Source organism: Denticeps clupeoides, chromosome 9 (assembly GCF_900700375.1).
Source record: "Denticeps clupeoides chromosome 9, fDenClu1.1, whole genome shotgun sequence".
Classification (NCBI taxonomy): domain Eukaryota; kingdom Metazoa; phylum Chordata; class Actinopteri; order Clupeiformes; family Denticipitidae; genus Denticeps; species Denticeps clupeoides.
The window spans coordinates 21623314-21639267 of NC_041715.1; the positions used below are offsets into that span (position 1 = coordinate 21623314).

General features: G+C 45.3%; 1 protein-coding gene across 5 annotated transcripts; it reads right to left on the reverse strand.

Moving 5' to 3' along the window:
* Positions 1-9975: 9975 nt before the first annotated feature.
* On the reverse strand, positions 9976-15020 carry LOC114797012 (cell surface glycoprotein CD200 receptor 1-A). Of its 5 annotated transcripts, none has more exons than XM_028991594.1 (7): positions 14811-15020; positions 14545-14653; positions 12894-13142; positions 12255-12545; positions 12086-12179; positions 11928-11991; positions 9976-10345 (listed from the first exon to the last, which is right to left on the reverse strand). In XM_028991594.1, the coding sequence occupies exons 2-7, from the start codon at positions 14621-14623 to the stop codon at positions 10253-10255; spliced, it is 870 nt and encodes a 289-aa protein (XP_028847427.1). In that variant the 5' UTR covers positions 14624-14653; positions 14811-15020; the 3' UTR covers positions 9976-10252. The 5 variants fall into 5 exon arrangements, with proteins under 5 accessions (XP_028847427.1, XP_028847424.1, XP_028847425.1 ...); XM_028991591.1 differs by having other exon boundaries at positions 12837-13142; positions 14811-15019; XM_028991592.1 differs by having other exon boundaries at positions 11940-11991; positions 12837-13142; positions 14811-15018.
* Between the last annotated feature and the right edge of the window lie 934 nt (positions 15021-15954).

Below are 15954 nucleotides of genomic sequence, written 5' to 3' on the forward strand. Positions count from 1 at the left end.
AATTCGAGGTGGAGGACAAGGTGGCAGAAGGCAGTGGCGATGGCAACTCCAACCCACTCCAACCCACTCCAACACCACGCCCGATGACCATGAGAGGTGAGGTTCATGGAGTGACAGCCAGGGGAACCCGAGGAGGAGAAGTGATGTGAAGAAATAGATTTTTTTCCACATGAGAGGCGCTCGGGAGCTGTAGAGCCTCCGGTGGGTGAAGGGTCCTGAAGAAATGGGTCGACCGTCTACGGAGGTGATGGTGAGTGGAGATGCGAGGGGTTCCATGAGGATGTGATGTGATCTAAAGAATGAGAAGTCTATGAAGTTCCCGGCCGCACCGCCGTGCTGGTTCCATTCCAGGACGGCTGAGAGGGTGAGTCGTGATGTCGGCATTGATGAAGGAGGAAGGAGTGGTCCAGTTGATCGTGCTGCTCCAATCAGCTGGGCACCCCATTTCCTGGTCAAATGGGGCAGGCTGTGCGGCTGTGTGAAGGGGAAACGCAGTATGCACACAAGCCCTCCCGAAAACGCCTCTGTCTGTCCTGATCGGTGAGGGCTGCCCGCCTAAGCTGCATGGGTTCGCCCCAATTGTCTGAAGGAGTGATGGTAGGTAGAGGTGGTGAAAACGAAGGTCAGGGCTACCGGAGTTGTCGCCGCAGTTTTGGCAGCCAGGGTCCAGAATCGTGCGGTGAACTGACTGAGGACCTCTGGCGCAGGTGAAAGGTTGCGACGCAACATCTTCCACGCCGTCCGGATGGCAGAATGTATTTTTTAATTCTGCCACAAAGGCTGGATAAGTCAGCGACGTGGAAGCAGGGGCGTTCAACTGCGCGGCTGCCCACTCTGCAGCAGGGCCAGTCAGAAGCGAGAGGAGCAGCAAGAGGAACAGCGCTATCTGCGATCGGGAAGTGGGGAAATTGCGAGGCTGCAACTCGAAAATAAAAGACAAGGTGGTCGCCGCTCCCCTTGGTACCGCTCCAGAGCTCCGGGAGAGCCAGACTAAGTTCAGGACCCACGGGAGGGGGAAATCTTGCGCCGCGTTTGCCGTGTCATGCCCATGGCACCCAGCAGCCAACTCATGTGAATGGTGCCGCAGTTGGCGAACCTCATGCGACACACATTCGATGATGGTCGACTGGCGAAAACATGAGCACATAAGGCTGTGAAATCCACGGGATTCACAGTGGGCTCAGTCATTCTGTCACGGTCCTGCCACGGGACCAGAACGTGAGCACATGTAGGAGGAGACGAGGAACCCCGGTGCGGTGTGACGCAAGGAGGCAGGTAAATGTTAGATGCAGGAGGCAGGTAAGTTTCCGTTTTGCGCCCAGTCAAACGGATGGAATCATGTGACACTATGTAGGGTGTTGGAATTTTAAGCACAAGAAAACTGGTGAACTGGTGACATCACACATGCAGATGACATCACACATGCAGATTTCCTGAAGGCCACTCAAGCACTGAAGGCCATTTATAAACCCAATAATATGAGAATATTATTATGTAATTTTACTTCTCACATCATTGCCAGATTACTTGAGTTGCTCTATAAGACAGTGGAGATAAAATTGCTAATTGGGCACAAGTTGTACATTTTCAGTTTGGAGTGCATTCATTTTCATGTCTACATGCTTAGTTATTTTAAGACAGTAAATTTAAACTGTTATATAAGCTGTACACTCACTCTTTTACATTTTATCAAAATGTCACATCTTCAGTGGTTTCCCAAAGAAAGATATAATAAATTAATTACAAAAATGTGAGGGGTTTACTCACTTTTGTGAGATACTGAATGTAAATCATTGCACTCTGACCATAGTTTATTGGTCATATCTGAAGTATTCATGCTATATTTCAGTGTTGCAGCATAATTCTTCCATCTACTGTGATTTTAAATTTCCTAACTGTTGAAAACAGGTTGAAGATGTTCTTTATGCAACCATTGAGCACAGCAGCAAAACGCAGGAAACTATGATGAACCTTCACAAAGATGATGACTGTGACTACGCCATAGTTAAAATCCCTGCAGAAGAACAAAATAAAAACTCAATCCAAGAGGACAAAGAGGACTGCTCGGAAGATTATGTGTTAATGGGCTGAACCTTTTTTTGTGTACCTTATATTTTGTGTACCTATATTTTGCAATATTATGTGACAGTTTGTGGTTTAATTTCAAATTCTGACAATACACCTGCAACAACAATGCGTACTCATGTACAGATGTTTCTACTCACACATACACACACACGCACATCATTACACGATCAACTGTTATATACTCAAATCATATATACAACATGCAAATCACACATCACTTTTTTACTCACAAATCAAATCACTTTTACACTAATCACATAAATCACTATACAGTAACACTAGTGTGAAATTTATGTATACAAATTATACCAAAACTACAGTGGCATACAGCGTATGCCATTTTGGAAATCGATGCTACTGCTTACAAAGGTCGTCAATCGTCCATATACAGCCAACTCAAGCCCTCCTGCGTCCCCCGACTCAACAGCCATGTCTGCACGTACGCTGCACCAGCCAACCTCAAAGACATACAACAGAAATATTCAGAAACCAAATATACACAAAGTACAAAAATAGATAAATAAATTTGTCCAAAAATATTAAAAGAGTTCAGTGGTCAGAGTTCAGCAGGCACACTACTGATGGTAGCTGCCTATTTCTGGGGTGACCAGGGGCCTGATGATTTTCCACGGATTCCGGCACTACTCTCTGCAGATCTTTATGGTTGTAGGTGGAGAGAGAGTGAGTATGTTTTAATCAAACTTTGCATGCTAGTTTAATTTTTAATGAATGACAGTATACAAAGTGAACAATATTTGTATTTTTTACATTTCAAAAAGAGTCACAGGTGCCATTTTGGCACTAGTTGCTTCTGGTTGTTCGATGTTTATTAATTTGATTTTATGTTTTCATGTTTCAGTAGAAAGAACTCATTCGCACACACATTTTTATTTTTGTAATCTAGGTTGGTAATGAGAAAGTATAAGCAATGCATTTTACCAGTAATACTTAAGCTATCTATATCTATTTGCACACAAAACAGCACTACTGCCCCTGTCTTCACACTTCTTTTTTTGTCTAACATAGTGTCTTATGTCCCTTCGTCTTAAGCCCCTGTACTGTGCACTGGGAATTCTTTGTGGCTTAGTACAATTTATATCCATACAATCAATCTAGAACAGACAGCAAGCACAACTTTTATTATATCAGGTTCATTTTATAACAATCAGCTACATTTAGAAGATATTCAAGGACTTTATATCCAGTAAAAAAATATTCAGCACAAAAAAACATTTAAAAATATATTTAAAAAAAAATATATATAGTTTTTATCTGCGTAAAAATAGAGCATGGAGGGAAGAAGCGAACAAGAGGGGAAACTGATCATCAAATTTATGCCTTTTCCAGTGAATTTTTCAGCTACTGTAATAAATTTTGTGCATATTTAGTTTGTGGGTAATCTATTGTTTTCTTTCTCAACTGTTAAAGTATGACTTAAGGAGGCAGGATGTTTGTCTTTTCAGCATACTACATTGTAGATGTCGTTCCATATTGGTTCACAAAAAATGATAAAACTTCAATTGCATTATAATGCATACACAATGTACACCATGACACTGGACTAAAACCTACTCTGCACTGTCCAGTACCTCCAAACTTGGACAGATGATTCATACTGCACTTTATACTTTCCCACCACTGCATTTGTTGGACTTTTTTTCTTTTCTTGGACAAATCTATCACAAACCCTTCTCTGACACCAATTGAAAGGGAGTTTCTCTCTGTATCACTCCTTACCAAGGTTTCTTCCTTTCTTTTTTTCTCTCTCCTACAGTTTTTTAGTGGACTCTTTCCTTGTGTGCATAAAGGTCAACTGAAGGGCCTGTCAAAGCCCATTGCTTTTTTAAAGGAAGATGATGCTTGAAATAATTTTTATTCATCTGTTAACCATAGTTAACATCCAACCTGTACAAGTCTAACCGTGTTATCCAACCAGCGCCAGTCTAACCTCATTATCCAACCTGCACCAGTCTAATCTTGTTACCAACCTACACCAGTTTAACCTCATTTTACAACCTGCACGCTGTGTCAAGACATGGCAAACTATGATTCAGTGCTTATTCATAGCCTAACACAAAGAAAGATTGCTCAAAAGTAGACTTGAAAAGAGACTTGTCCTGATTTTGCATAACCATTTTCACAGAAATAGCAGAGGAAAAAAAGGCAGGTCAAGTTTATCATGGAAAGACAGAAGTGCACCAGCTCTATGACACAATTTTTACAGCACACAAACTGTGAACATACAAATGCTAACAAGCAGAAGATGATGATGATATTGTCCTCTATATTATGCACCATTCCACACCACTGTTCAAAAAATAATCATTTGGGATAACAATTTGGATTCTGATAACAATTTGGATTGAATCTTGAAAATGGGTTGTTCAAAGAGAAAACATGGATTCTGCAATCAAATCTGATCACCTAATCCAATCTCAGTTTTAATCTGGATCAAATCTTCACTTTGTGTTTTTGAAATGTTTGTGTTTGAATTTGGATACATATGATCTAGAAAATCAGGATAATCCTGATTACAACAGATGGGTGGATTCAGTGCGAGTTTGATGCAGAAAATTAAATATAACTTGAAAATTTATCAAAAAAGCATGTTTGCTGATGATATATAATTTATGTATATTATTGTAATTGCTGAACTAGGACAGTGTCAGTGAAAATAAAGTAATTAGACATGTAGCCTTATTGGGATAGTAAAGGGAAAATAATCTCAGTGTCAGTGTCTAATCCGCTTCACCATAAAAGACCCTTGTGATCCGGAGCCTGCAGAGCGAATCTCCAACACAAATGCTGCAGTCTTCACGTGTTTGTGTTTGTGTTGTGTTTGTGCTGTGTGTGAAGGAGACTGGTGGTGTTGCCATGAGCCTGATGGGTCTGAGTATTTCGCAGGAGCATCTGTGAGTGTGTGGACTACCCCGACGGTCCCAGGATCGAGTATAGCCCCTTCCCTGTTTTTGGCATGTTTTCACCCTTGCCCCTTCGCCATCCATCGTCTTCCTTAAGCCATCCAGACTCTGGCGTGACACTCAGTGAAATTTAAAGCACTAGTAAACTTGATTGCTAATCCTGAATTTTCTGAATAAAAGTGAATTGAATTACCAGATCATGGATAACAAGGGATTTCAAAATCCAGATCAAATTGTTTGAAGCCCAGGAGAGGAGTTCCCCATCCAATTAATGAGTATTTGTCACGACTACGGACTTACGGGGGAAGGAAGCGCAGAGGTTTGACATGCTGGGAACGGGGTTTTATTAACAATAAACAAAGAAATACAAATAAAGACTGGCGCGTTGGCCGAAAACGAAGTTAACTTAAATAAAGAACATAAACTAACCCGTAGGCGTGTGGCGATTGCCAGAACTCAAATTATAAGCAGTGTTACCAACTGAAGTTCACGAAAATGCCAGCGACCCCGAACGGGCGAAAACTTCCGGCATTTATGGGGCGTCAGGATTGCATTCCGGTGTGGAGCCCAGCTGCAGGCAATCCTGACAGAGCCCCCCCTCCAAGGGCTACGTCCTCGGAGCCCCAACAGTACCATCAGTGGAGGCGGCGGGGCGGACGGCGGCAACCACAGGGCTCCTGCCCTGCTGTATCCTCCCCTTGGAGGACCCGGTCCTTCGGGCTGGCTCCCCGGCGTGGTCAGGCGTGGCGGCCCCGGTCCCTCGGGCTGGCTCCCCGGCGTGGTCAGGCGTGGCGGCCCCGGTCCCTCGGGCTGGCTCCCCGGCGTGGTCAGGCGTGGCGGCCCCGGTCCCTCGGGCTGGCTCCCCGGCGTGGTCAGGCGTGGCGGCCCCCGGTCCCTCGGGCTGGCTCCCCAGGCGTGGTCAGGCGTGGCGGCCCCCGGTCCCTCGGGCTGGCTCCCCGGCGGGGTCAGGCTTGGCGGCCCCGGTGCCTCGGGCTGGCTCCCCGGCGGGGTCAGGCTTGGCGGCCCCGGTGCCTCGGGCTGGCTCCCCGGCGGGGTCGATGCTTGGCGGCCCCGGACCCTCGGCCTGGCTCCCCGGCGTGGTCCCGCTTGGCGGCCCCGGACCCTCGGCCTGGCTCCCCGGCGTGGTCCCGCTTGGCGGCCCCGGACCCTCGGCCTGGCTCCCCGGCGTGGTCCCGCATGGCGGCCCCGGACCTCGGCCTGGCTCCCCGCGTGGTCCCGCATGGCGGCCCCGGACCCTCGCCTGGCTCCCCCTGCGTGGTCCCGCATGACTGCCCCCCGGACCCTCGGCCTGGCTCCCCGGCGTGGTCCCCATGACTGCCCCGGACCTCTCGTCCTGGCTCCCCCGGCGTGGGTCCCGCATGGCGGCCCCGGACCCTCGGCCTGGCTCCCCGGCGTGGTCCCGCATGGCGGCCCCGGACTCCCGTACCTGCACACAATAATCAGGGCCGATCCATCTGGGTACGTGTGGGCCCTGTCTCCACATGTCCCCTCTGACACGTCTAGTGTCACCCCCTGCACCGCGCAGGGAGATTGTCCCAGAGCCTCCGGCAACTGTTCCAGGCACCCCAGGCTGGTGCCTTCTGGGACTATGCAGCCCCTCTCGCTGCACGGCCCTGGTGCCAAGGGGGGGGCATTGCCAGACCATCCGGCTAGCCCCTTCTGCGTCCGTTGGGACAAGCAGGCCCTCTTCCTGCCTGTCCCAGCTGGGTCCCCATGCCTACCCGGGGGCTCTATGGCGCTCCACCCCTCTGGAGGCAGACGCAGGCCCATGCCTGGCCCGCCCTCCTCACTGGCTACCGGAGGACCCAGCTCCATCGCTTCCCCACCTCCCCTCCCCTCAGGAGGAGTCCCCCACCCGAACTGCACCCCCCCAAAAAATTCTTTGGGGGAGCACCCCCCCCGGCTGGACTTAGGGGTACCTTGGGGCTTGTCCACCTCGCCTTGGACCAGCACATTCGGGTCAGGAACCTCCTCCCTGGGGTTCGGCTCCGCGGCTGGGTCGCCATCTGGTGGACACAAAGAGGGGAAGTGGGGGCGACATACGGACACATATGCCACACAGACACACACAGACAGAGACAGACAGAAGAGAGGGTCGTCTGGCTCCCTCTCTGGGCTCTCCGGGACCTCCTCAGGGGGCACAGCCAGGATCTCGGGAGGAGCGACCTTCTCGTCGCCCACCAGTGCTGGGTCTTCTTGCCCCGGATCCTGACTGGCACTGGATGTGGTGGAGGGGCAGAGTTCGATCCCTGGCTCAGGCCGATCAAACTCCGCCCTCAGTCTCTGTTGGAAGTCCCGAAAACTCCTGTCTGTCTCTCCCTGCTGCCAGAGGGTTGTGCTCCAGCCCCATGCTGATCCAGTCAGACACGTGAGGATGGTAGTGATCTCGTCTGTGTCTGCTGCCCCACTGAAGGGTCCCGGGACAATTGGGCGGTCCCACACTGGGCTGGGCACGTCGCTGGAGATGGTGGTAGGTGTGTGGTGTGGAGGGGGGTGGACGTCTTCTCCAGCAGGTGTGGGCGCTGGTGCTGCGCTGCCATTTTGCTGGGGAACGTCCGGGCAGAGGGAAGGCGGGTCGGCGACTGGAGCAGGAATGGAGGATTCCCTGCGAGGCAGTCCCGGCAGCGCAGTTGCTGGCTGGCGACCTCCCGTCGCCCTCTTCCACCAGCTTTCCTCACACTGCTGGGAGGGACGTGGGTCTCCACGGACCTCGTGACGCTCCTGGATGGGCGCGATGGGCGGAGCCATCCCGGCACCGACTGCCCAAACGGCGTCATCCTGGTCGTCGTCCGTGTCCACCTCGTACCCCTGGAAGTCACATGGGTCATCACGGACGCCGCGATGATCTCGGACGCGCACGCTGGGCGGAGCCATCCCGGCACCGACCGCCCACCGAAAATCCACGTCATCATCGCTTTCGTCATCCGTGTCCTCCCACCGGTGACTCCGAGGGTCGTCCACCCTGCGGACATCCTGGACCCATGGCGCGATAAGCTCCCATGGGCAGTACTCTGGCCATTCGGGCTGGAGGCTGCCCACCTCCTCGCTGGAGGAACGCCGCCGTTGTTGTTGTTGCCGCTTCTCACCCCCCTGGAAGTGACGTGGGTCCCCACGGACCTTGCGACGATCGCAGACTGGCGCGATGGGCGGAGCCCAACTCTCGTCTCCCGTGCTCTCGTCGTCGTCCGTGTCGTCCCAGTCCACGGGGAGCCTGGCCAGCAGAGCGCAGAGTTCTTGGCTCGACATGGCGAAGATCGTGGGGGTCGCATCTTCTGCGCTCGCTGCCCAAGTCACTTCCTCGCTGCTGCCGACGCCAACGTCCTCGCTCCGCCCACTCACCCGCCGACGTTGTCGCTTCCGGGTTTCGCGGAGTTTCCCGGGGGTGACGTCATCACGCGGCGCCGCGTACCACGGCTTCTCGGGGAGAAAACGCTCCACCAGAACGGGCGGCGCGTCTCTCCCCTGCCGTCCGCGTTCGCCGCGCCGGGCTGCGTCCTTCGCGGCGTTTCTTCTCCTCTGCTTTCCACCTCTGCGCTTTTGGGTGGGTCGCTGGCATTCTGTCACGACTACGGACTTACGGGGGAAGGAAGCGCAGAGGTTTGACATGCTGGGAACGGGGTTTTATTAACAATAAACAAAGAAATACAAATAAAGACTGGCGCGTTGGCCGAAAACGAAGTTAACTTAAATAAAGAACATAAACTAACCCGTAGGCGTGTGGCGATTGCCAGAACTCAAATTATAAGCAGTGTTACCAACTGAAGTTCACGAAAATGCCAGCGACCCCGAACGGGCGAAAACTTCCGGCATTTATGGGGCGTCAGGATTGCATTCCGGTGTGGAGCCCAGCTGCAGGCAATCCTGACAGTATTTAACTGCTCTTCTATTCTTTTCTAGAAGCATCTGCCTGTACTGATTCAGGCATCTTGTAAAAGTAAAAGAAACAAACAACAAACAATTGCTATTTTTTTTTATTGTGTAATGCGTGAACAAACCGTAGGTAAGGGACAACAGGTCTTCCTACACATCTCACACAACCAAGTCCTCTCCCCTCTTAGGTTATTGGATACAGTGTTCTAGTGCAGTGGAAGTGACGTTTGGAAGTGTGAAATATGTGACACTAAGCATGTTCACAGCATGCAGAGAAAGAAGTCAAAAGTACCAGAGCTGTTACCAGGAACATACGCTGACCAGATGCTTTTTTATTTACTTTATCACTTGAAGTGACATGAAGACATCAAAACAACATAAATAGATGTATTTTCTCACGCATAGAAAAGGAGCGATTCCTACACTCTGGTCAGAAACGTCACCAAAAAATAATTTCTATGTTTGTTACTCGAATCACACAATCAGCTCAGATACCTGCTGCTACTGTGGAAACATGACAATAAAGACAACCTTTTCTTTGCCTGTTTATATTTGCCTTTGGTGCAACAGGGTCATGGAGATGTGTTTTTGTTTTTAAAGTTTGGAAATTGTATGCACAAAAAAAAGTATGACCTGATGTCAGAACATTGCTTCAGTGCCAACATTGCAAGATGGTCCGGAACCAACCTCAATAACCTGTTGACAGCCTCATCAACACCCCTCCCTGCTTTGTAAGAAAACTGATCTGACCTGCTCTGTGTTGCTCCTAGGATCTCTGCTTTCATTTTTTGCTCATTATTATGCCTACATAATGAGATATGAGATGCCTAAATAATTATTTTAATAATTTCCTGCCTCTGTGCATGCTCAAATTATTTTGAATGGGTAAATGTCTCATTTGATTTACAATTTGTTTTACTTTCTGTTGGGTCATTTGTGAAAAAGAAATGTTTAACTACATTCAGTGTGTTGGCTGTGGTCACCACAAGATGGAGCAGCAACAGAGAACATCTTGTATTTTATAGTGCAATACATGCTTCAAAAACAAAAAAACAAGAAACGGATGCAATGTCTGTATTGTTCAACGGTAATAAAATCATTTTAATTAAAAGAATTGCCCTGACAGTTATGACTTGGTCAATTTTGAGATGTGGTGATAATGTACCTGTAGGATTTAGTGCACCTGTCCTCCATAAAGACACTGCCAGGCTTGAGTATGCAATCCATTTTAGGCCAAACTGACACCTTGGTTACATCATTAGTGTTGAGCTACTGCACACATGCATTCAGATACACATTAATATCCGTGACTTGCATGGTGAATACATAATACTTCTAGATGACTTGAAAAGTTATGATCCATAGAGATCTGCAGAGGAGTTGTAGATTGAGTTGACACGCTGTACATAACTTGCATAGGGTTCCACCTCCTCAACTTCCTGTGACTGGTTACAAGAAAAAAATACATTTTAATTAGTAGTTTGCAAACACCACTTAAATATATATCAAATGTAATGTTAAACACAATGTACCCATATACAGTGTTTCCAAAAATATTCACAGCGCATCACTTTTCTGTCACAGCCTTGTTCCAAAATTTACTAAATTCATTTTTCTCAGAATTCTACACGCAATACCCCATAACAACAATGTGAAAATAGTTTACATGAGGTTTTGGCAAATTTATCAAACATAAAGAAACTGAAAAAGCACATAATTATTCACGGCCTTTGCCATGAAGCTCAAAATTGAGCTCAGGTGCCTCATGTTTCCCCCGATCGTCCTTGACATATTTCTGAAGCTTAATTGGAGTCTACCTGTCTAAAAAAGCAATTGATTAGACATGATTTGGAAAGGCACATACATATAAGGTCCCACAGATGACAGTTCATGTCAGAGCACAAACCATGCATGCAGTCAAAGGAATTGTCTGTAGACATCTGAGACAGGATTGGCCTTAGTCAGGGAGGTGACAAAAAATTTCTCTGTCAGAGTTCCAGATGTCCTCTGTGGACAGAGGAGAACCTTCTAGAAGGACAACCATCTCTGCAGCAATCCAGCAATGAGGCTTGAATGATAAAGCGGCCAAATGGAAGTCACTCCTTAGTAAAAGGCACATTGGCAGCCCATCTGGAGTTTGCCAAAAGGCACCTGAAGGACTCTCAGACCATGAGACACAAAATTCTCTGGTCTAACGAGTTAAAGATTGAACTCTTTTGAAAAGAGTCTTATGGTCTTATCACCAGGCCAATACCATCCCTACAGTGAAACATGGTGGTGAAAGCATCATGCTGACTAGTCAGGAAAAAGGGAGAGAAAACTGCAGCAATGTACAAAGACATCCTGGATGAGAACCTGCTTCAGATGGGCAATGTCTTTCAGCAAGACAACGACCCTAAGCACGGTGGAAAGATAACAAAGAAGTGGCTTCAGGGCCAGTCTGTAAATGTCCTTGAGTGGCCCAGCCAGATCCCAGACTTGAGTCCGATTGAACATCTCTGGAAAGATCTTAAAATGGCTGTGCAATAATGCTTACCATCCAACCTGACGGAGCTTGAGAGGTGGTGCAAAGAGGAATGGGCGAAGCTGGCCAAGGATGGGTGTGCCAGGCTGATGGAATCATGTTAAAAAATGCTCAAGGAGGCTATAATTGCTGCCAAAGATGGATCGACAAGATAGTGAGGTTGTGAATACTTATACATGTGTACATGTGATTTCAGTTTTATTATTTTTAATAAATTTGGCAAACCCTCAAGTAAACTTTGTTTCATGTTGTTATGGGGTGTTGTGTTGGGGGAAAATTTTTATTTAGTCCACTTTGGATCAAGGCAGTAACATAACAAAATGTGGAAAAAGTTATGTGCTGTAAATGCTTTCCATATGCACTGTAATGTTTACAATTTCTCTCCATTATGACAAAATTCTTAATGATTAGTGACATATAGACCAACAATAGCAATATCTGTATATGAATGAATAAATGAATGTGACATAGACACAGTAAGTGATTTGACACATTATCTATACCTTTCGCTTTACCTGTGCTGATTTGGAATCTGTGTTTTGGGAAAGGTTGGATTTGCTGCAGATCCTGTAAATAGGGATCAATATAGAAAAATATGCATGAGAAATAAAAAGAACATAAATTACTAATGGTTTATTGGAGAGAAAGTTCAGGCATCTACCTCATTTTTCTCATATTGTAAAGAAATTTCGTTGCTATGAGTAGCAGGAGACCTGAGCCCAGAGTAACACCAACCGTACACAATAGAACTATAACTAAAGAAGCAGTGATAATATCAGTATGGAAAAAGGTTTGCATGTTTAACAAACATTTCAAAACACACTTCATACCATTTGATGGCTGTTTTTCATTCAGGTTCAGAGTTACAGACCTCCTGTCAAGCCAGGAGGTATGGGTGGCAATGCAGGAAATGTTCCCTCTTGTGACGTTATCCGGTAATTCCAACCAGGCCGTTATGTTGGAGGAGGTATCCGCTTCGGAACGAACTTGTACAGTGATGGTAGGACTGCTCCACCACACTTCCCAAGACACATTAGCTGCTGGTTTTCCACCATGAGCAGAACAAACAGCAAACCTGTGGCTGCCATTAGAGTACAGTTGGGCTGAGAGGACTGGGGACACTAAAGAGAAAGATGAGCAATATCATAATTTGTTTTTAAAATGCCATCATTATCACACAGTAGTTAAGTGTGTGCTGTCGATATGCTCTTCATAGGGAGTGATACATGTATATTTATCTGTTAAATTTCATATGAGAATATGTGATTAATTCTATCTTGCTGTTACTCCATTAAAGTAGAAAATACTGTATGATAACAAAAATAGCATCTTCAAAGCATCAGTAATATCTTATCAATTAAATATCTGAAGAACCACATCAATTGCAGATGTGTTAGGGAATATGTTGTTACCAATTGCATTAACAGCGATCATTAATAAGTAGTTCCCATGGTTGTATGCCACCTCACAGTGGTATGTTCCTTCATCACTCAGTTGGAAGTGAGCAATGTGTAGCTGCGATTCTCCACTGGTCTTGTTGTATAGCGTCACTCTGTTGCTGCAGCTACTGTATACAGGCCCATGGGCTTCCTTAGTTATGCTGCAGTTTACTCCATTCATGCTCACTCTCCACAGAATGTAGATGATTTGATTCCAGGTCTTATTAATGCAGCTTAAACTGGCATTTTCCCCCAGCTTGAAAAGTTCGCTTCTTTTGTCTGTAATGTTGTGACAAATGTATTCATGTTAATCAATTCTGTTCATTTATAATAAATAAGAATATTTACTTTTAACTAGATATGCATCTAAATAAATTTTGGAGCACTATTAGAGTGCAAAAGAAGCTAAAGTAGCAGAGATGTAGTCAATAACAGTCAATAAACATAGCATAATTTTTTTCATTGTATACTACAGAATGCTTATGCTTTGTATGCACAAATCCTTTGATAAAAAGTAGCTCCATTTTATCTTTCCTTGTCAGACTTCAAAACATGAGACCCACAGACACAACAGGACGTTTTTGTCATTTCCTTTTCCTCACAACAAAATATCTCTGTCTTTATATGCAGTCAGAACATGGAAGAACTGCTGAAATGTAAAATATGTTTACCTAGAAGCTTAGGATGAGTATATTGATAGTGGACCGTACAGTTATCTGAACTTCCTGATATGGAGTAAATAATTTTAGTATAGGTTGGATTAAATAAGGTTAGTAAAACTCTCCACTGACAATGGGGAAAATGCAGCAATATAACAGGAAGCAGTTCAGTTTTTTGTGGTCATGTGCTATATCTGTTGCTTTTTCCAGGGTAAACTTTTGTGCATCACCAGCTGCCAGAGAAACCCGAGTTGTGGGTGGAATACTGCATAACATACAGCACATTCAGTTCATTGGATCAATTGTATGCCCCTTTAAAACCCCAGTCAGCCTCCTACATTAATAATGTATTATTATAAAATAATGTATTAGTTTATAATCATATAAACTCATTTATTCATGCCACATATTTTAAAAAGAAACTTAGCTTAAGCTACATTAGGATGCAGAAACAAAAATGATATGCATTAAATCAATAATGGTCAGTTTCCTGTTCATGTATGTTTCAGGACATTTTTATTCTAATCATTTATACTCAAAGTTCTGTTCATAATTAAAACTGTACATACATACATGTATACAATATTATTGTCACAGAAAAATCTTGTCAGAAGAAAAATCTTCGGACTGAGAAGTAAAAAGGTTTTAATAGACAAAGCCATAAACAAGGCATACACAAAACATACAGTAAAATTACAGGTGGGAGCCAGGCGGTGAGGCCAAAGGTGTGACATAAATTGTCAGGATTGGCTGCACCTGCAGACACACCTGGGACCTATCAAGAGGGCAGTTAAAAAGCGCTGTGGAGCAGCCCATCGTCGGCTGCGACATTTTTGTGGACCCTGCAACTGTTGTGTGAAATGTTGTTTCAGTTCTGGCAATCGGCACACGTCTGTTTTCATATTCCTTTATTTGTGTTTGTTAAGAAATCTTTTTTTCCCAGTATGTTCCACCTCTGCGCTTCATTCCCTCCATCAGCTCGCGGACGTGACAGAAATAAATAGAAATTCTGGTGTACTTACATTGTTGATGAGTGCCATTTACTGGGGTAGTTAAAGATGTGAGAAGGTAAATGGCAAATAATATCCAGCTGCTCGCCATTCCTCTAATAGATTTGGATTATCTCGTCAACTACAAAAAAAAAAGCTACTGTTTGACAAACTAATCCTTTCCAGACAAATAGCTTTAAAAAAGGTTATCCTTTTTAATTTAGCATGGGCTGCATATTTACTGTTTATTTATGTAGTATTCATTGTTCAGCTAGTTGTGCTCCAGTGTCCACACTCACCAGAAGAGATGATAGCAAAACTAGAGGAGTCCAGTCTTTTTTTCAAAAGTAACAAAAACTTCTTCTTCTTCTATCCCGTCTGCTGTTACCTTCAGTCTGTGGAACATCTGAGACAGCTGCCCATTTTGTTTCTCACTTTCATATAATGAATCACCCATACTGACTTCCTGTTGTCAGAGTGCCTGGTGTCACAAGACTGCATCTTCATGCAAGAAATGAGAATCTTGTGTGTGACGATATATTTATTTATATATATAGTACAGGCCAAAAGTTTGGACACACCTTCTCATTCAATGTGTTTTCTTTATTTTCATGACCATTTACATTGGTAGATTTTCAATGAAGGTAACAAAAAAAGGTGAAATAATCGAAAACATGTTTTCTATTGTAGTTTCTTCAAAATTATCCACCCTTTGCTTTGATTACTGCTTTGCACACTCTTGGCATTCTCTCGATGAGCTTCAAGAGGTCGTTACCTGAAATGGTTTTCCAATTGTCTTGAAGGAGTTCCCAGAGGTGTTTAGCACATGGGTGGTAGTAGTCTAGTGGGTAACACACTCGCCTATGAACCAGAAGACCCGGGTTTGAATCCCACTTACTACCATTGTGTCCCTGAGCAAGACACTTAACCCTAAGTTGCTCCAGGGAGACTGTCCTGTAACGACTGATTCTAAGTCACTCTGGATATGGGCGTCTGATAAATGCTGTAAATGTAAATGTAGCACATGTTGGCCCCTTTGCCTTCACTCTTCGGTCCAGCACACACCCAAACCATCTCGATTGGGTTCAGGTCTGGTGACTGTCCAGGCCAGGTCTCCACCTTTTGTTAAGTACATAAGTTCACATGTGATCATTCATAGTTTTGATGCCTTCAGTGAGAATCTACTAATGTAAATGGTCATGAAAATAAAGAAAACACATTGAATGAGAAGGTGTGTCCAAAATTTTGGCCTGTACTGTATTTATATTCATAGTTAAGTGTGTGTATAACAGGTGTATGTGAAAAATATTTATTTAAGATCACTCCTCATCCCCACACTTGTCAGTTATAACTTTCTGCATGGTAGGAAACTTCATTTTTCACAAATAATTGCTTAATTCATTGCAATAACCCACTACATGTAGATTATATATTAGAAATATA